General features: G+C 39.5%; 1 protein-coding gene across 4 annotated transcripts; it reads left to right on the top strand.

The window, feature by feature from the left end:
* Nucleotides 1-15,977: 15,977 nt before the first annotated feature.
* On the top strand, nucleotides 15,978-20,016 carry LOC110921120 (transmembrane protein 230). 4 transcript variants are annotated; one of them, XM_022165393.2, is made up of 3 exons: nucleotides 15,978-16,110; nucleotides 18,666-19,008; nucleotides 19,735-20,016. In XM_022165393.2, the coding sequence occupies exons 2-3, from the start codon at nucleotides 18,741-18,743 to the stop codon at nucleotides 19,809-19,811; spliced, it is 345 nt and encodes a 114-aa protein (XP_022021085.1). In that variant the 5' UTR covers nucleotides 15,978-16,110; nucleotides 18,666-18,740; the 3' UTR covers nucleotides 19,812-20,016. The 4 variants fall into 4 exon arrangements, with proteins under 4 accessions (XP_022021085.1, XP_022021084.1, XP_035842876.1 ...); XM_022165392.2 differs by having other exon boundaries at nucleotides 16,025-16,202; XM_035986983.1 differs by lacking the exon at nucleotides 15,978-16,110 and adding an exon at nucleotides 16,222-18,041.
* Nucleotides 20,017-20,476: the final 460 nt, after the last annotated feature.

Genomic DNA, 20,476 nt, shown 5'->3' with positions numbered 1-20,476 from the left:
GACGAGTTATCAGAGTCAGCAATTGCGGGCTCAGAATTGAAACACCTAAAAGTCGAGAAACGGATTGTCTGCGGCTAAATAGACATCGACTACCCCAAGCGGTTCGACTATTCTCAAGGATCTGTCGTGCACATTTTGACCTTCAGGATCGTGCTTCTGCTTTGATTCTTGGGTATTCGCCATGCATTCCCTTGATCATATTGTGACTTCAGGTCGTTGGAGTCCGTCGATGCTTTGGTGAGAGTTTTGTAAAATAACATTGAGCGGAATAGGTCGTCAAGGTTCGGGTTTCACCCCTGGCTTCACAACCTTGTTCCTTATTTTGGTTAAAAATAGCGACGAAAATCCACGTTAAAGTATGGATTCCACTCCTGATTCAACGCGAATTCTCGCGTTTTATAAATAATTTCAGATCAATAAGCAATTTAATCGCGAGTTTGCGGTTTTCACACCTAACCTCGATCAAATTACTCGTTTGGTTTCGAATATTTGTGTGATGATGGCGTAGTGTAAGCGAGAATAACGAGATATAGCACATAAGCTCGGTCTGTTGGTTCCTAACTATAAACTAGGTCTCTAAGACATCGACCCGGACTAGGTCGTGTCTAGCCTATTTCCCTATAGTTATGGCTCTGATACCAATCTGTCACACCCCAACCGATGGCGGAATCATCGGGGCATGGCACTGAGCGAAAGCGATTGTCCAGAAGTTTCCATAACAATTACATCTATCAATTACTTCAAACGACATGTCCCATACCACATCATAAAAGATAATATAATTATTACAGACCAAAATCTAGGCAATTAATTATGTTTCGACAACTCAGATTTTCAAATAGAGCAGTTGTTTATCTGCTTCTAGAGACCCTTGGTTTAGTTTGTACAGACAACTATTTGTTGGACTCTAGAGCCTTATTCTAGCCTCGCTTTCCTAGCAGATAATACGTTAAAATAAATTCAATACACATAGCGTAAAGGCGAGTATACAAGTTTGATAATAGCATATAGAGTTCGAAATAGTTTACGCATAACCAGCACGTACACGGAGGAAAACGATGCGTGTTAGTTATCGACATGAACCTATCGATACCAATGACTGCGGGTTGACTGCCCGAGGCAGTCCGTAATACATGATCACCACTGTAATCCATGCAAATAATTGTCCTTAACAACCCCCGCATGAGCGGGTGCTGAGTCCAAACTATAGTACTATCGTCGTTAAGGCAGGTAGACAACATTCCATGTGTAAACATAACAAACAAGCATTCATTAAGTCACGTATAAAATGCGGTAATGGTTAACGTTTAAAAGTATCGTGTAGTGTGTTTGATTGTGATTTAGAATAAGTAACGTATGTAACACCCAAAAGTGCGAACGCAAAAAGGGTTCGAATATACTCACATCGGTTGATGGATTGAAGGTAGCGCTTGAGAGTAGGGTTAGCCTGAATGGTTTGATAGTATAACGATAAGTACGCGTAAAACGGAAACAAGTGCTGATGGATCGGACAGCTGGTCGATCGGACGGTAGTCCGTTCGGACGGCTGGCCGTGCGGTTGACAGTCCATTAGGACAGTTGTCCGGTCGGACGGTAGTCCGATCAGATGACTGTTCGAGTGGATTGTTTCTTCCTTTGAGTAAGATGTGTTTGTATATGATGGTTTGACTTTTGAAGTTTTTGTTGCAGTATTTGAAAACATTAAAGTATCTTTACCTTTCGGGTCGGTCGATGGGAAGGTCGTTCGATCGGCCGGCAACCCGATCGACTAGTACTTCAGTGAAGAACATGTCCTCAGCAAGATGTCACTCGATCGGACAGTAGTTTGATCGGATGGCATTCCTAGTGCATTGAACATGTTGAAAAATCGATTAAGTGTTGAAGTCAAGTATCTCATGATCCGAAGAGTAATTCAATCGGATGGTAGTCCGATCGAATAACAGTTCGTTCAATACTCAAACTTCAAATAAGTTGGTTAAGTGTGGGACCCATGTGCTAGCCGTTCAGCTGGCTATCCGTTCGGAGAACAGTCCGATCGGACAGCACCATGTCCTGGTCGGCCTGTTCGTCTCACACTTGGTAGTTGATGCGTGTTAAGTGCGATATAATTTAGGTGTATATTTTAAGCCCTATTTTACACTTTTTAGCCAAGTTTTAAATTTATAAACACGATATTCACTAACACTAAACACACATATGGGCGGGGCAAGTGCACCCATCGTGGACGTAGTATAGTGTTGGTAAGATACCGAGGTCGTCCAAGGACACAAGAGCTTTTAGTACCGGTTTATCCTCAACGTCTAATCAAATCAAAATGTTAGAAAAAGGTTTTTAAACTAGAAAAATAAAACTAACTAAAATGCTGAAAATAAAAATAATAAAAAAATAAAAATAAAATAGATAGACAAGATGAATCACTTGGATCCGACTCGTGTGTAGTGTACCCTTTGATTATTTTCGCACTTTTGCACTTGTCTAAGAGATTATCTTAGTTATTGTAGTAGGCCCCTCTTTTGAAGGCGACGTTACCCTCAACCCAGTAGTTTGAGTCAGCAAGGATACAATCCTAAAGGGTCGGATTATTGAAAGATAATTAATTAAGTTATTAATGCATAATGTGGTAGGCCCCTCTTTTGAAGGCGACGTTACCCTCAGCTAAGTAGTCTGAGTCAGCAGGGATACAGTGCTAAGTAGCTGGGTTAAAGTTTTAATAGTAGTTTAACTTATGAGGGGATCAAAGAGTTTGGACCCCCGCCATCCAATACCTATGGGTATTGAAGGAGGTCCTACTAAATTTGACCAAGGTCCTTTGCAGGATCTATACACTGAACAATGGCAAGACTCTTACCAAATTGTTCCCTTAACCCCCGACCAGGTAGCCAACATACCTCCATATAGACCGTGGAGATATGAATGGTGAAAATCTTTTATTTTATATAGTCAGTAAAATAATGCCAAGACACCACGGTCAAACGATAAGGAAGAATCACCTTCAACATAAGAAACTAGTAATTAAAGTCATTAATACAAAACCAATTAAAAAGTGCAACAGATTAAAAATAAAAAGTATTACACTAGACACTTGTCTTCACCAAGTGATGTAAGAGACTTAGGCAAACATGGCCTTTGATTGTAAAGAAATCTTACGATCAATCTTGGATCCCGAGACGACTCACACACTCTATGATGGACATTGGATGATGGTGGTGGATGATGGTGTTGTGATGGTGGTGGGTGGTGGATGAAGTGTGAGAGAGGTGGTGTGCCAAGGGATGAGTTGCAAGAGCTCCAAGTACTCCTATTTATAGGCTGAACAGAAGCTCGGGCACGGCCCCGTGTCCACTGGGCATGGCCCCGTGTTCATCCGTCTCTCTCTTCATTAATTGTAATTGCATTAAATGCGCCTGCAGTAGTTGACCACGCCCCCGTGTCCGCTGAGCACGACCCCGTGTGTAGAAGCATATCTGTACTATCAAGATTCGCCTGGATTTTGCGAATCTTTTAGTTGACCATGGCCCCGTGTCCGCTGAGCACGGCCTCGTGGTGGGCAATAGAAGCTTCTACAACTTTGTCTTTTCTGCTGACACTTGGGCACGCCCCCGTGCTCGCTGAGCACAGGGCGTGTTCAGTCTTCTGTCTTCTTATTTTTGCTTGGGAAGATGCTGTCGGGAGGTCGGGCATTCCACGTTTGTTCCTTTTCTTGTATTTATGTTAGATTTAGCTGCCTTTTTGCTTCTTTTGTTCATTTGAGCTCATTTAATCCTGAAAATACAAAAGGAAGACAAAAGCATAAATTTTCCAACATTAGTACTAAAAAAAGGTTAGTTTTATGCCACAATTGATGTAATTTATATGTTGCATTTTGTGCACATCAAATACCCCCACACTTGAATCTTTGCTTGTCCTCAAGCAAAACTCTTTATAATGTGGCTTTATCACTCCCAAATGGAATAGGTAGAAGAGAAGGTTTTTGGACTTGTCATAGAGTGTCGGGATTTCCAAGATCTTTACTAAGTTTTATTTTTATCTATTTACAATCTTATTTGTCATGATTTATTAAAAACGTTTCATTAGATAAATTACTTATTAGGGCATTACATGCCTTTTTAAAATTTCATTTATATACAAGTTCACATACCTCACGGGGGATCACTCAACACTCGGCCGAAGGTGTATTTTTAGTGAATCACTCGAGAGCGGCATGGAACTTACTCCTACCATAAGCTTGCCAAGCAATCAATCCTCCTCCTTTTTAACTATATACCTTTGTAAATATCAAGAGGACTTTTTGGGTGAAGGGTTAGGCTTGGGCTAAAGGTGGGTGGTTGGGTTAGTGGTTAGTAAAAAGGCCGAAAGGAGTAAAAAGCGTCGGTTTTCGTAAAACATTTTGTTTTTGTGACTTTCTATTTTAATGAAGCATTTATTCAAACAAGCCTTTTTTTGATGAGCTTTGTTTGTTTATTTCTAACTTCAATTTTTTTTTTTAAGAATTCACAAGAAAACCGAGCTTTGTTACTAAAATAAGGGGTTTAAAATGAAAAAGGGTTTTGGTGGGTAAAATGGTGTTTGTTTTGGGTTAAGAAATGAAAAGGTTTCGGCTCAAAGGGGTTAACTAGGGGGATTTTGGGTAGGTGGTAAAAAAAAGAAAAAAAATAGGGAATTGGCCTGTAATAATCCCACCTAGACGTTATTGGCCATTAATAATCCCACCTCAGAATATTCCCCCTACCATTCCCACCTTTCACATATTTTTTCTACAATGGTCCCCCGTTAAAAAAAACTTAACGGAGTTAAGCTTTTTTTCCAAATTACAAACAGATTTTTTAGGGCTTTTGATTAAAACGACGATACGAGTCAATTGATGTAAAACTTGCCTCGAAACGGTGCTCCAAACGGTGAAAACAGCACTTCAATTCGGTTGTTTAAATTTCCAATTAACCAAAATCAAGTCACTTGGAGCACCATGTCGAAGTAAGTTTTACATCAATGGACTCGTATCATCGTTCTGATCAAAAGCCCTAAAAAATCTGTTTGTAATTTGGAAAAAAGCTTAACTCCGTTAAGTTTTTTTAACGGGGGACCATTGTAGGAAAAATAGGTGAAAGGTGGGACTGGTGGGAGGAATATTCTGAGGTGGGATTATTAATGGCCAATAAGGTCTAGGTGAGATTATTACAGGTCAATTCCCCAAAAAAATAATGGTGTTGAAAGAAAAAGGGTTAGTCCTAATGCCTCCATCATTTACTTACTTGGGTTTAAGTTGGTAAGGACCGGGAATGCATTGTCGTGGCAAGTTCTAGAGTCGTAAGAACCAAGCGGCTATTCACACAAGAAACGAAAAATGAGCATTTAGTGTAAAGATATGTATTTGTATGCTCAATAAAGGCTCAAAACTCACTTTTGTGGGAATGGGTTTTTTTTATGTGATCAAGTATATATAAGCAAATTTTAACTAAGCTTTTCATGCCGTTTCATAATTTTCTTATGTTGGTTCTTTTTATCACGACGCTATCGGTTGTAAATCTGTAAAAATATAACCTTTATAGAGCTTGAAATTCCCAATTTAAACCTAGACAAGTAAAAAGAAAATGAAAATTTTTGAAAAAAATTTGGGGTGATTAGCGGTTCCAATAGAGTTTTGTGTAAGGCTTGTTGATTAGGACTTGCAAGATTCAAAGTTTTAGCATCCCCCCACACTTAAATTACACATTGTCCTCAATGTGTCCCAAAAATAAATTTTTAGGTTGATTGAATGCGTAATAGGGTGTTAAAAAGCAAAATTTTATGTTACTGGCACTTTGGACACGACCCCGTGTCGGATGGACACGACCCCGTGTTTAGGTGCCAGTAACGAAAACTTACAGAAGGTGGACACGAGGACGTGCTGGCTAGACACGACCCCGTGTCTGGCAAAATCTGCAGAATTTAAATAAACAGCAGGTTTCTAGCTCCGGTTTTCCTGTCCCGGCTTCAGTAGTACTAAGGTTTAATACTCTAAGCCTTGTATGTACCTGTCTTATCAATAAATACCACACCAAACAATACCAAACATCCTAAATTACCAAGTTTAGTCATCCAAACCATCAAGTTAAAAACTAAAGCATAAAATAAAAAGAAGTTAAGGAAAGTAAATTGTCTAACACTCGACACGCAGGCCGGAAATTGTTTTGATAGAAAAAGGGGACTTTAACCTGTGGGTTCACCAACTACCCGTTCCTGCTCCTGCTTCACCCGCCTAGTCCATGGCATCATCACTGTCCTCCTCATCACCTCCTCCATGGCCTGCCATATACTCCCGGATGCTTCCGATGTCATCTTGGATATCGGAGATGTTTCGTTCAAGGACCCCGACCCGGTTGTATGTGTTGTTGGCGAGGTTGTAGGTGTTCCTTGTGCACATGAGGTTTTCCTGCAAAAGATCATGCAAACTTTGAAGGTTAGGAAAACCACCTCCTTGTGAGGAGGATTGACCCGGATCACCGTGAGGGTGGTATTGGTAACGGTGAGGTTGTTGAAATTGTGGAGCGTGAAGGACTAGTGCTTCTTGCGGGTTCCATGCATGCCCTTGCATCCTCTGAAAGCTAACCGACCCATCTTCCACCTCATAGATTAGGTTCATGGAGCGGCAAATGTGTATATCGACGCGTCCCAACCATGGGCTCCTCTCAAAGGATCTAGATATGTTCACGAAGTGCTTGAAGAGGCGGTACACCATCCCCCAAAGAAGATAGGGGTTGGTGCATAAGCTAGCCGGTTTAGATGCATGTTTCGGAGCAGGAGAAACGAAACATCGAGGTGTCTTCGGTTATGAATGCAGTGAAGGACTATCAAATCCCTTAACCCAACAACGCCACCACTATCATGTCTTTGGCTTAAAGAGTAACCGAGGACCCTATGGATGTATCGGTAGAGTGGGTCCCTCAACTTGGTACTCTTTGTGCTGCTTGAGTTGTAGTGCCCTTCACCAATCTGAGCCCACGCGGGTTGGCGCTCATTTTCATCCAAATCTCGCACCCCTCCGGTGTTCTCTTCGTTCCCCGAATCTTCCTCCGTATACAGCCCCACTATTGCCCCGAATTGTGCCATTGAGATTGAGTACCTCGTTCCACCACATCGGAATGCCACCCCATCATTGTCAAAAGGATCGCACCTTGGGTTGAAAGTGAAGGTGCTATAGAACTCCATAGTGCATTCATTGACGGAGCGAAGTCTAGTGGTAAGGGCAATCCTTAGTGGGCCGGTAACAATGTTGTTGAACCGGTCAAGTTGGTTTACCAAGGTTAAGAGATCTGTGCACACTTGTCTTGGGTATTCTTCCGGTCTGGTTTGAAGTATTTCATATCTGGCCCTAGCATCGAGCTCATTTGCGTTGAATCTCGTAAACTTCCTTGACATCTTGAGTTTGTTAGATTGAGAGGAGACGTCAAAAATCTGTAGAAAATCGCCTCGGACCAGAGCTTTTTCGGGGAAACGGGGCGTGTGGAATGATGTAACTGTTATGAAAAAGGGGTTTTATCCCGACAGTTGCTTGGACACGGCCCCGTGTCCAGCGGACACGACCCCGTGCCGAGCAAATTTCAATTTTTTTAAGTGCTCGTGTGAGTGCCCTGTTTTCCCAAAACTTGGTTAGAAGACTTACCAGTTTCGATGTTCATCCGCTTGTTCGTAACTTACTAGGTATGATGTGAGTGCCTTTATTCGTCAACTGTTTGAAGCGAGATCTCTTCCTCTTCATTCTCAATGAATCCTTGGTAAAGTTTCAGCCGTTGGCCATTGACTTTGAATGGGATTCCATTCCGAGATTTAATTTCTACTGCACCGTGAGGAAAAACATGGGTGATGGAAAAAGGTCCTGACCACCTAGATTTTAGTTTACCCGGAAATAATCGAAGTCGTGAATTAAACAATAGAACTTGATCTCCTACTCGAAATTCATTAGGCTTAATGTGTTTATCATGCAAATTTTTCACTCTTTCTTATAAATTTCATAGTTAGAGTATGCGTGATTTCTTAATTCGTCTAATTCATTTATTTGACAAAATCGATTTTTCCGTGCAAATTCTAAATCTAAGTTTACATTTTTTATTGCCCAGTAGGCCTTGTGAGCTATTTCTACTGGCAAATGACAGCTTTTTCCATAGACGAGCTTATATGGGGTCGTGCCTATAGTTGTTTTATAAGCCGTTCGAAAGGCCCATAAAGCATCATCTAATTTATCGGCCCATTCCTTTTTATTTAATCCTACGGTTTTTTCAAGTATTCGTTTTAAACCTCTATTCGTCACTTCGGCTTGTCCGTTTGTTTGAGGGTGATATGCTGTTGAGACCCGGTGATAGACCCCATATCTTGTTAAGATTTTTTTCGAGTTGATGGTTACAAAAATGGGTACCTCTATCACTTATTAACGCTTTAGGTGTTCCAAACTAAGAGAATAATTTTTTCAGAAATCTTACCACGACTCTCCCATCATTTGTTGGAAGTGCCTCGGCCTCAGCCCATTTAGACAGGTAATCAACTGCCACAAGTATATATTTGTTTCCTTTTGATGGAGGGAAAGGTCCCATGAAATCGAGCCCCCACACATCAAAAATTTCATAAACAAGAATGCCATTTTGTGGCATTTCGTTTTTGGAAGAAATATTACCTGACCTTTGGCAAGCATCACATGTCTTAAGTAGACTTTGCGCGTCTTTGTAAATGGTTGGCCAATAAAATCCTAAATCAAATACCTTTCGTGCTGTACTAGCGGCACCATGATGTCCTCCATATGGACCTTCATGACAATGGCAGAGAATTCTCCTTGCTTCACCACCATGTACACACCTTCGGATGAGTTGGTCGGCACACATTTTGAAAAGATAAGGATCTTCCCAAAAGTAATGCTTCACATTAGCAAAGAATTTTTTTTCTTTGGTGATGTGGCCATCCTTTGGTGACTACACCGCTAGCTAAGTAGTTAGCATAGTCGGCATACCATGGCTCTTCCTTATATTCCACCATTTCTAGGGATTCCGTAGGAAATTTTTCGTTGATTTGCTCATCCCTAGTTGCCTCCAAAGCTGGGTCTTCTAAGCGCGAAAGATGATCTGCTGCTGTGTTTTCTGCTCCTCTTTTGTCTTTGATTTCAATATCAAATTCTTGGAGGAGTAGAATCTACCTGATCAAACGGGGTTTTACGTCTTGCTTCTTGAAAAGGTATCGAATGGCTGCATGATCTGTATAGACTATTGTTTTAGAAAGAACAAGATAAGAACGGAACTTATCAAAAGCAAACACCACAGCTAGTAATTCTTTTTCAGTTGTTGTGTAATTTTCGTGTGCATCGTTAAGTGTTTTAGTAGCATAATAAATTGGGTGAAAATGCTTCTCTTTTCTTTGTCCCAATACTGCTCCAACTGCAAAGTCATTTGCATCACACATGATTTCGAAAGGTAATTTCCAATCAGGCGCTATCATGATAGGTGCATTGACTAGCATTTTCTTGAGGGTAAGAAATGCTTGATTGCAATCCTTGTCAAAGATGAAAGGTGCATCTTTTTCAAGTAATTTTGTTAGAGGTCTTGGGATTTTTGAAAAGTCTTTGATAAATCTTCTATAAAATCCGGCATGTCCTAAGAAACTTCTGATTACTCTAACGGAGGATGGTGGAGGTAATCGAGAAATAGTGTCTATTTTTGCTCGATCAACTTCCATTCCTTCGCTCGAGATTTTGTGACCGAGTACTATTCCCTCTGTTACCATGAAATGGCATTTTTCCCAATTAAGGGCGAGGTTAGTTTCCTCACATCGGGATAGCATTCGTTCAAGGTTATCGAGGCAATGGTCGTGTGAATCTCCAAAGATAGAAAAGTCATCTATGAAGACTTCCATTGTCTTTTCTATCATATCATGGAAGATGGCCACCATGCAACGTTGGAATGTTGCGGGGGCATTACATAGACCAAATGGCATACGTCAATAAGCAAAAGTTCCATAGGGACATGTGAAAGTTGTCTTTTCTTGGTCTTCGGGCGCTATCGGGATTTGAAAGTAACCTGAAAAACCATCCAAGAAACAATAAAACTTATGACCGGATAATCTTTCTAACATTTGATCAATGAAGGGCAAAGGAAAGTGATCTTTTCTTGTTGCTTCATTTAATCGTCTATAGTCTATACATACTCTCCATCCTGTGACGGTTCTCGTTGGTATTAATTCATTCTTTTCTTTAGTTATTACCGTCTACCTCCTTTCTTTGGAACTACTTGGACGGGACTTACCCAAGGGCTATCTGAGATAGGGTAGATAAGTCCAGCGTCAAGTAATTTAATGACCTCATTTTTAACCACTTCTTGCACATTTGGATTTACTCTACGTTGTGGTTGTATTACCGTTTTGTAGTCATCATTCATTAAAATTTTGTGCGTGCACTATCCACAAGCTTCCAAGCGATCGCATTTTTGTGTTTTCTCAAAAGTTCAATTAATTTTTCTTTTTCTAAACTACTTAATTTAGATGAAATAATTACAGGTGATTTACCATCTTTGTCTAGAAAAGCATATTCCAAACCTTTTGGAAGTTCTTTGAGCTCAAGAGGTGGGTCTTTAGGAGACTCCTTATTTGGTTGCTCAATTCGATCAAGAACTTTAAAAGTTTGTTCTATGGCGACCTCTTCTTCAACAAAGTGGTCAATCTTTTCACTTGTATCGGGTGGCTCATCTTCATATTCAATTAGGGGGTCATTGTTGCCAAAAGGATATTTCATTGAATGCTTAAGATCTATGCTCCTTTTGAATGCCCCTAGTTGAAGAGGTAGATTGTTGAACTTCCGGTTTTTCAAAGCTTCATTAGTTTTTACAAAAGGTTGTCCCAACACTAGAGGAGCGTCATCGAGGATGACAAAGTCTGTTGGGATTACCATTTGATTTGTTTGAACCAAAACATCCTCAACTACACGGATTGATTTTATTACTTTCCGACCTGATAGAAAAATGGGTATTTGAAGTGGAGAAAAATCACTAATATTTAGTTTTTCGAAAATGTAGTTACGCATTATGTTAACACAAAGATCTTTATCAATAGTGATATTACTAATAAAGGAATTTTGAAAGAAACATGGAACCGGTGTAATGTTAATTTCAAATGGGTCCTCTTTTGTTAGCGACGTTTGATCATTAGTTAACTTAACACTTACCATTTCTTCGATTTTAGTGTTAGTGTTTAACTCTTTTAAAACTTAGCATGAGTGGGTACTAAACAATGGTTTTCAAAAGAAGGTGACAAAAGATTAATTTTTTCAAAATCAGACTCTTTTTGAATTTTAACGCTATCGTCCTCACCTTTTTCGTTGTTTAACTCATGTATAAGTTTTTCACTTATTTGTTCTTCCATTTTTAACTCTTCAACTATCGTTTCTTTATTTAATTCTTCTTTTGCGCGAGACTCCTCTTCCCTTGCGTGAGATTCTTTTATGTATCTTTCGATAGTTTTAAGTTTTTCTATTATCCTATCGGCCACTTCGGTGATAGAGAAAGGATCGAGATCCTCAAAGCTTGAGTCCGGTTGTTCGATCCTTGGTTCCTCATAATACTCATATGAAGCAGATGGTTCACACCATTGTTCCTCATTATAAGCATATGATGGATAAGGGTCGTAATTTTGTTTTTCATAGTACTCATATGAGGTGGGTTGTTCACGCCATGGTTCCTCATAATAAGAGTATGAAGGTGGTGGCTCATATCTTGATTCCTCAAAGTATGAGTATGAAGGCTCATACCTTGGTTCATCAAAATATGAGTATGAGGGAGAAGGTTCATACCTTTGGTCTTCATAGGATGTGTATGAAGTCTATAGCTCGTACCTGGGCTCCTCATAATAGTTGTATGAAGTGGATGGTTGAAATAAGTTACAATATTGTACCAAGTGCGGGTTACCACAATTAGTGCAATAGTCTCCCATATAATCATCCTCCTCATAGGTGTAGTTGTAGCCTCCTGAGTATTGATCCATAGGAATCACTCAGCAGACCACAACAGAGTCTCGGGACCAGAAAACAAAAACAAAGACGGAAACAGAGGCTGGACACGGCCCCGTGTTCAGTGGACACGGCCCGTGTTCAGGGTCTGTATCTGGGCGTTTTAATTAAAGTTACTAGTCTTGTTGAGCACGGGGGCGTGTTCAGTGAGCACGACCCCGTGTTCAGACTCTGTATCTGGGTGTTTTATTAAAAAGATGCAACACGGCCCCGTGTTCAGTGAACACGGCCCGTGTTCAACCTACTGTAAATGCAAACTAAACTAAAATGTGCGCGCGTTTTGAAAAAGTTTTGAAAAACTGATTAGGCCGTTGATTTTAAGCTTTCTTAAAATCCTTGTGTCCCCGGCAACGACGCCAAAAACTTGATGCGTGTTAAGTGCGACATAATTTAGGTGTATATTTTAAGCCCTTTTTACACTTTTTAGCCAAGTTTTAAATTTATAAACACGATATTCACTAACACTAAACACACATATGGGCAAGTGCACCCATCATGGACGTAGTATAGTGTTGGTAAGATACTGAGGTCGTCCAAGGACACAAGAGCTTTTAGTACCGGTTTATCCTCAATGTCTAATCAAATCAAAATGTTAGAAAAAGGTTTTTAAACTAGAAAAATAAAACTAACTAAAATGCTGAAAATAAAAATAATAAAAATAAAACAAAAATAAAACAGATAGACAAGATGAATCACTTGGATCCGACTCGTGTGTAGTGTAACCTTTGATTATTTTCGCACTTTTGCACTTGTTTAAGAGATTATCTTAGTTATTGTAGTAGGCCCCTCTTTTGAAGGCGACGTTACCCTCAACCCAGTAGTTTGAGTCAGCAAGGATACAATCCTAAAGGGTTGGATTATTGAAAGATAATTAATTAAGTTATCAATGCTTAATGTGGTAGGCCCTTCTTTTGAAGGCGACGTTACCCTCAACTAAGTAATATGAGTCAGCAGAGATACAGTCCTAAGTAGCTAGGTTAAAGTTTTAATAGTAGTTTAACTTATGAGGGGATCAAAGAGTTTGGACCCCCACCATCCAATACCTATGGATATTGAAGGAGGTCCTACTAAATTTGACCCAGGTCCTTTGCAGGATCTATACACTGAACAATGGCAAGACTCTTACCAAACCGTTCCCTTAACCCCCGACCAGGTAGCCAACATACCTCCATATTGATCGTGGAGATATGAATGGTGAAAATCTTTTATTTTATATAGTCAGTAAAATAATGCCAAGACACCACGGACAAACGATAAGGAAGAATTACCTTCAACATAAGAAACTAGTAATTAAAGTCATTAATACAAAACCAATTAAAAAGTGCAAAAGATTAAAAATAAAAAGTATTACACTAGACACTTGTCTTCACCAAGTGATGTAAGAGACTTAGGCAAACATGGCCTTTGATTGTCAAGAACTCTTACGATCAATCTTGGATCCCAAGACGACTCACACACTCTATGATGGACAATGGATGATGGTGGTGGATGATGGTGTTGTGATGGTGGTGGGTGGTGGGTGGTGGATGAAGTGTGAGAGAGGTGGTGTGCCAAGGGATGAGTTGCAGGAGCTCCAAGCACTCCTATTTATAGGCTGAATAGAAGCTCGGGCACGGCCCCGTGTTCATCCGTCTCTCTCTTCATTAACTGTAATTGCATTAAATGCGCCTGCAGTAGTTGACCACGCCCCGTGTCCGCTGAGCACGACCCCGTGTGCAGAAGCATATCTGTACTATCAAGATTCGCCTGGATTTTGCGAATCTTTTAGTTTACCACGGCCCCGTGTCCGCTGAGCACGGCCCCGTGGTGGGCAATAGAAGCTTCTACAACTTTGTCTTTTCTGCTGACACTTGGGCACGCCCCCGTGCTCGCTGAGCACGGGGCGTGTTCAGTATTCTGTCTTCTTATTTTTGCTTGGGAAGATGCTGTCGAGAGGTCGGGCATGCCACGTTTGTTCCTTTTCTTGTATTTATGTTAGATTTAGCTGCCTTTTTGCTTCTTTTGTTCATTTGAGCTCATTTAATCCTGAAAATACAAAAGGAAGACAAAAGCATACTTTTTCCAACATTAGTACTAAAAAAAGGGTTAGTTTTATGCCACTATTGATGTAATTATATGTTGCATTTTGTGCACATCAGTAGTTTCCTTTGTTTGTCGTTTTATCGAAGTATTTTGACAACGAGTCAAACAACAGAAACCTGGTCATTACTTGGTTCTCCTGATCGGACAGGAATCACCCAAATCCGGTTGGTGAACGGTTCGGGACGGTGTTTAACGTTTAACCCGAAATCGGTGAACCTCGTGGATAGAATCCGGATCTTGGGCCAGGCAACCACCGGAATGATTAGTAAGTCGGCACAAGCTCCGTTTCTATCAGCTTTGAAGGCATTGAGTGTAAAAGAGTTGAAAGAAAGTTGGAAAACCATCTTTCAATCCCTTTCACCGTGAATATGTTTAGATCTATGAAAGATCTTTGTTTGTTTATGTGAAAATCGGTTAGATCCAAGTTATTCTTTGTGGATTGAGGTCAAAGCATGAAGTTCTTCAAGAACACATGATGACATCATCCTAGAACACTTGAATCCTGATGATTTCACGATTAAAAGTTAGGATTTGAAAGATAGAAATGTGTAGGAGTGCGTGTAGATCAAGAAAGTACAAGATTTAGGACGAGATCTTACCGGAATTGAGAGAAATCTGAGAAAAGGTGAGGAGCACGAGCTGGTCGGACGTCACTTGCCAAAAGTAGTAAGTTGGAGAGTGACATGGGGTATTTATAGGATGCCAAAAGAGGAAATGGCTGGCCGATCGGCCAGGCAGCTCGATCGGACTATGTTTTGACGTAAATTTAATACGTTTTGATTCGACGGTACGTTTCTACATAAATTTCGTTTGGAAACGAGTCTGGTCGAACATATATAATACAATATTTGTTTGGATGAGGATATAGAGAAAACCCCTTTGAGTTCAAGATAGCCAATCTCCACCATCCATCATAAAAATCTATAGTTGAGATTAGATGTTGCAAAAAGCAACTTTCTGACACGTGTAACACACTTACAAAAAAAAAAAATTAACAACTTTTTGTTTTTTTCACTTTTCTGTCTACATCTTACCCTTCCCAGATCATACCTTAGCTTTGCTATTGGTGGGATTTACTAAATATAATGATGATGATGTCTAACACACAAAAAAAAAAGTGTAACGAGTTTGTCTCCTACACTAACTTTTTTTCTACAAAATATGTAACATATTTTTTACATGCACTATATATACATTGAAAATTGATTACGGGGGTAGCCCAAGACTAAATAAAATGACTTAAACACATGAACGCTTAAAAGGTTCAAAGGTTAAAAACCCGGGAGCTAGGATAAAGCAGCACGTGTACAGTAATCAGTCATGTCTCTGATTACTTCAACAACTCTCCTAGCCGCAAAAATAAGACGAGTGTACAGAATGTAATCTTTTACCCGCAGGTCAAAACGCTTCAACCCCCAAAAGGGTAAGTCCCCCACTGCAAACATGTTTCACTAGTCAATGGTTTCTTCTTTGGGAGATGACCTTTCCTATAAATTGACACTTCATTTAGTGCAAAGGATGTTCCGATCAGCCCTGATTCCATTGGGATCTCTGGTCATTGCTCTTGAGTACTTGTTCCATGCGAGTCACTCTTCATCACATTCAACACACACATTCCCATTGCTCTCACATCCGAAGCTGAACACATTTCAGTGGAGGATCTCGAGCAAACAACAAAATCTAACTAGTGAACATCTCTCCACGTCTAACAAACGTGGGGGGACCCACGACCTGCGTTAGGCAAAACCGAACCCTCTAACCCTTTTGCCTAACCAGCCCAGCTACCATCATCGATCTAGTATTTGTTGCATCAACAAAAACTCATAAAAAAACTAAATTTAAAATGTTACACTTTGTAAAACCATCTGTTGTTGAAAAAAAAAAATGGGATAGATATAGATATAGGATGAAAAAGGTGTAACATATACTACGTACTTGTTAATCTTTTCTAACAAAAACTATTACGGATCAGAATTCTAAAAAAAAGGTGGAACACACGACAAGATGCAATTCAGGTAGGTTTAACTAAATTTATTTCAGTAGTAAACAGCTGAAGTCTGAAAATCTCGAATCTGGATCCCTAACCTAAATGGTTGATATTCGTTTGGTAAGTTCTCCATTTCAATTTGACCTAATTCTCAACAACCTGCTCTGTGTGTTTTTTACCCTAGTAGTTTGACGTACTTACTAGCGATAGAGGTCTAAGTATATCCTCCTTCATGATTTACTTGAATCCTTTGCTTGATTTCACCTCTTGTTTAGGTATACAAATGATAGTTGATTATGTTATAGTTAGTCAAGTGTTTGAGGTAGTTATGTAAACTTTTGCTCATAATTGGGTTGGGGTTATCAGCAGGTGAATATTATTAATGTTACTTACCTTGATGATGAGGGTGTTTAGGGGAGGGGGGGCACCTCGTTAATTTTCCGTGATAAAGTTTTTCAACGCGTTATACATAACAAATCCCACCCCCACAACAAAAGTTCCACGCGTGATTTTTCCACGAAATCAATTTTCTTTATTTTTTCAACGCGTTATTGTTTTGTTTTGTGATTGTAATTGTTGGTTGGGGGGAAATTGTTGGCTGTGGTGGTGAGTGATGACCACCCCCGCTAAAAAAGGTTGTGAGTGATAGAAAAATGGTTGCTGACATGGCGGAACTTGATTGGTGCTTGTGAGTGATAGAATTCTATCACTAGTGACCACCCCCCTCCCCTTATAGTAGGTGAAGGAAACAGCAGCCAGCATAAATAAGAGAGGTTAGAAGATGAAAGTAAACCGGATGTAATAGAATAATACTTGTACTAGTTACATCCGGTAAAAACCATACAGCCAAACGCTTATGAAACGTCTTGAGATTGTGTCTGCCAGTCTCTGATTGTTCAGTTTACGCAAAAAAATATTTGAGTCTGTGTTAAAAGAGACATTCGACGTTGTTTCACTTGCTACTGAACATGAACTTAAAAGCAGGGAATCATATACGTCCTCTATCTTTTAACTGTTAATATTCTAGCCTTGAGGACAAGTGCTGTTATGAGTGGTCTACTAATATTTAAATGATTTTTTTTTGGCAATTTCACTCCAATGTATTAGCCATTTTAAGACTACTTTAAATATTTGGGGTCGTTTGTACAAAGAGATGGTGGCATAGATAGTGATGTAACCCATTGCATACAGGCTGGCTGGTGTAGATGGAGGGCAGCTAGTGGGGTAGTGTGCGATAGGAGGTTCCCAACTAAACTAAAGGGAAAATTTTACAGGGTAGCAGTTAGGCCCGCTATGCTATATGGAACAGACTGTTGGGCTATCAAGAAGACACAAGCGCTCAAGATGGAGGTAGCAGAGATGAGGATGCTGAGGTGGATGTGTGGTCACACGAGGTTAGATCGTATAAGAAATGAGGTTTTTAGGAAAAGATTAGAAGTGGCTAGTATATCAGATAAGATTAAGGAGGGGAGATTGAGATGGTTTGGGCATGTGAAGCGGAGAAAAACGACGACACCAGTTAGAGTAGTGGAAACTCTTACTGTGGAGGGGAGGAGAGGAAGAGGCAGACCCAAACTGACATGGGATGAGCAAATTAGGCATGATTTAGAGTTGCATCTTTCTGAGGACATGGTCCAAGATAGGACTGCGTGGAGACGTAGGATTAGGGTTAAGGACTTCTAGAGGATATTGCAGAAAGGTCTTAGGTGTAGTTTAGGGACGTAGGTTTTCTTATTCTTTAAGTGACCTTACCGGTGATTGCTTTCTTGTGTTTATGCCCAAATGATGTTGTATGCTATTATACATGATTTACATTATATTATGTCACTCTGATAACTTTCTTGGTATTGCTGACTTCTTATTTCTATATTCTTTGACTTGTTGTGTTGGTATGCTGTTCGTTTTGGAGCCGAGGGTCTCTCTGGAAGCAGCCTCTCTATCCCTAGGGATAGAGGCAAGGTTTGTCTACATCCCACCCTCTCCAGACCCTATAAGTAGCTTTGCTATTTGTGGGATTTACTAGGTATGGTTGTTGTTGTTGTTGTAAGACTACTTTAAATGCTAGTGGTTTAGTTGTGTGTGTTTTATCATTCATGTATACATGGCATTGGGAAAAGATATTCATGATATGCTGAAAATGTAAGAATTTAAATGGTGGATAGGGGTTGAATCATGAATTTTGATGTCATTTGTAGTCGATGAAAAATATTAGTTAGGAACAGAAAGGATCATGGTTGATAGACCTGTTTTTGCAACCAACACACATAAGATATTAAGATGCATATTGATCAGACCTGGCAGGACCTATGCGATCTCAAACCATTCATCCTAACCTAACACTTAGTTTACGTGTTCTGCTGAACAGTGACCGTCAAATACATTATCTTAAAGTAAACATCAACACCAATACAAATGAAGTTAAAATATAAACCAATAACTGATCTGTTGTAGTTGCTGTTGTTTTTTACTATCAAAATTTTGGTCCACTTTGTGTCTTTGTCCGATTATTCGAGTCATGTTGTAGCTATTATTTAGTTGTTTGATCTTGACTTTATTCTGAACTACACCGTTTGTTGAAAGCAGGTGTCTGAATCTTGATTGGACGCTTGTGTTGTTTTAGAACTTGTTTTCAACAATTCAGAGTCGAAACCAGTAGATATGACGTCTAGACGGAACATTAATTACACTCGACTGGCTGTCGATGAAGACAATGTTGGTAGAGAAGGCACATTTGACCCTAGGTTTGACATGTCAGCAGAATCATTCGATAAAGTCCCATGGAAGTCCATTGCGCTTGCACTTTTTCTTCTCTTTTTTGGATGCGTGCTTCTACTCCTTTCATTATTCATCTTCACAGGCCACATGGGCGGTGACCGGTCGCAAGCGTATGGCCTGTTTGGACTTGGGACACTCACCTTCCTCCCAGGTATTGTCTATAAGGATAAAAATATTAAAAAAATTTAAAAGCAAAAAAATAAATGGGTAAATTGCCAATATCGTCCCTGTGTTAACGAAATTGCCAAAATCGTCACTGAGTTAACGATACATTTCAACTTAGTTAGTGATTTCAATTGAAATGACAACAAAAATGAAACGTCAGAGGTCCAGTTACAAAATAATTCTTATTTTGGATGTAACAGGCAAAAGTGCCCAAACCTCAGGGACGATTTTGGCATTTTACTCTTAAAATGTTAATATGTATTTTAAATAAAGTATAGCAATTTATGAGGTTAAAAGCATTTTAAAACATTTTGGGCAACTTCCGACCCGTTTGACCTGTTTTCTTTTTAAGGTAAGCTTCAAAGTTTGACCTGTTAGAAATAAAATACAACCCTCATTGACCATCTATGTATGTGAAATCGGTCCATACGTGTTGTATTTATATTCATTAATGAACTTTTAGCTTAAAAAGCAAACGGGTTGAACAATTTAAAAATCACCCATAGTTTACTCAACTGTTTAAGACTTTCGAAATCGTTTTATCAAAAGATGTACAAACTGCATAAAATTTACCTATTTTGACCCATTGCCGGCCCTGCTCGATATGCTATTTACAGCGGTTTTGATTTTCTTTTACGCACCTTATTTATCAACCAGATATTTTAAACATATATGTTTTTGTTAGCATTGTTGATAATGATTATTCATTTAGGGTTCTACGAGACACGAATTGCATATTATTCATGGAGGGGTGCAAAAGGGTACCGTTTTGCAGCCATCCCTGGTTAGTAAGTATCATTACCGTCTTTCCTGATCTTCTGCAGTCTGTTAGCGGCGGTTGCTTTTATGTTTAGCTGTATATACGTCACATTTCCAAGTTATGTACAAATTTCAGATCGAGTTAGACATTTCAACAGTAGTTTTTTTACTAGAAGTTTGTTTGAGTTTTTGCAGCCAGTTCTTTTTATATTTAATAACTAACCAATAATGCTTATTCAGCTTTGCAACGTAATTGCTGAGACCCGACCCATTATCTATCCGGGCATGTTTTTGTCCCTTACTGAGTACTGATGATGTTCACAGTCCATCCATCTGTGGTGGCCCTAATTCTGATCATTCTTGTCAGTTGTTTGAACCGGACCACATGCAACTAGATGGCCTGCTAGAAAATCATTATAAAACATAAATGTTGGTCCCAGCCCTAAAGTCAAAATGTGGCTGCGCGGCGCCAAGTGGTCTCACCTTTGTTTTTATTTTTATTAATGTTTCAATAACTGGATCGTTGATCAAACTGAATACTTTACCTGTCTATCGGTCAGACCGGTTTCAAATATTGGATTGCAAAAAATGTAATAAACAATATACGGAATCTGAAATAGTAAATGTAAATGGGAATTTGTAAGGATATAAAAAACTAGATAATTTTTGAATATCTGGTTTAAGCACGGATTTGG

The sequence above is a fragment of the Helianthus annuus genome, chromosome 17 (assembly GCF_002127325.2).
Source record: "Helianthus annuus cultivar XRQ/B chromosome 17, HanXRQr2.0-SUNRISE, whole genome shotgun sequence".
Taxonomy (NCBI): Eukaryota; Viridiplantae; Streptophyta; class Magnoliopsida; order Asterales; family Asteraceae; genus Helianthus; species Helianthus annuus.
Note: the sequence above shows the minus strand (reverse complement) of the source record. Positions and strands in the feature narration are given on the sequence as shown.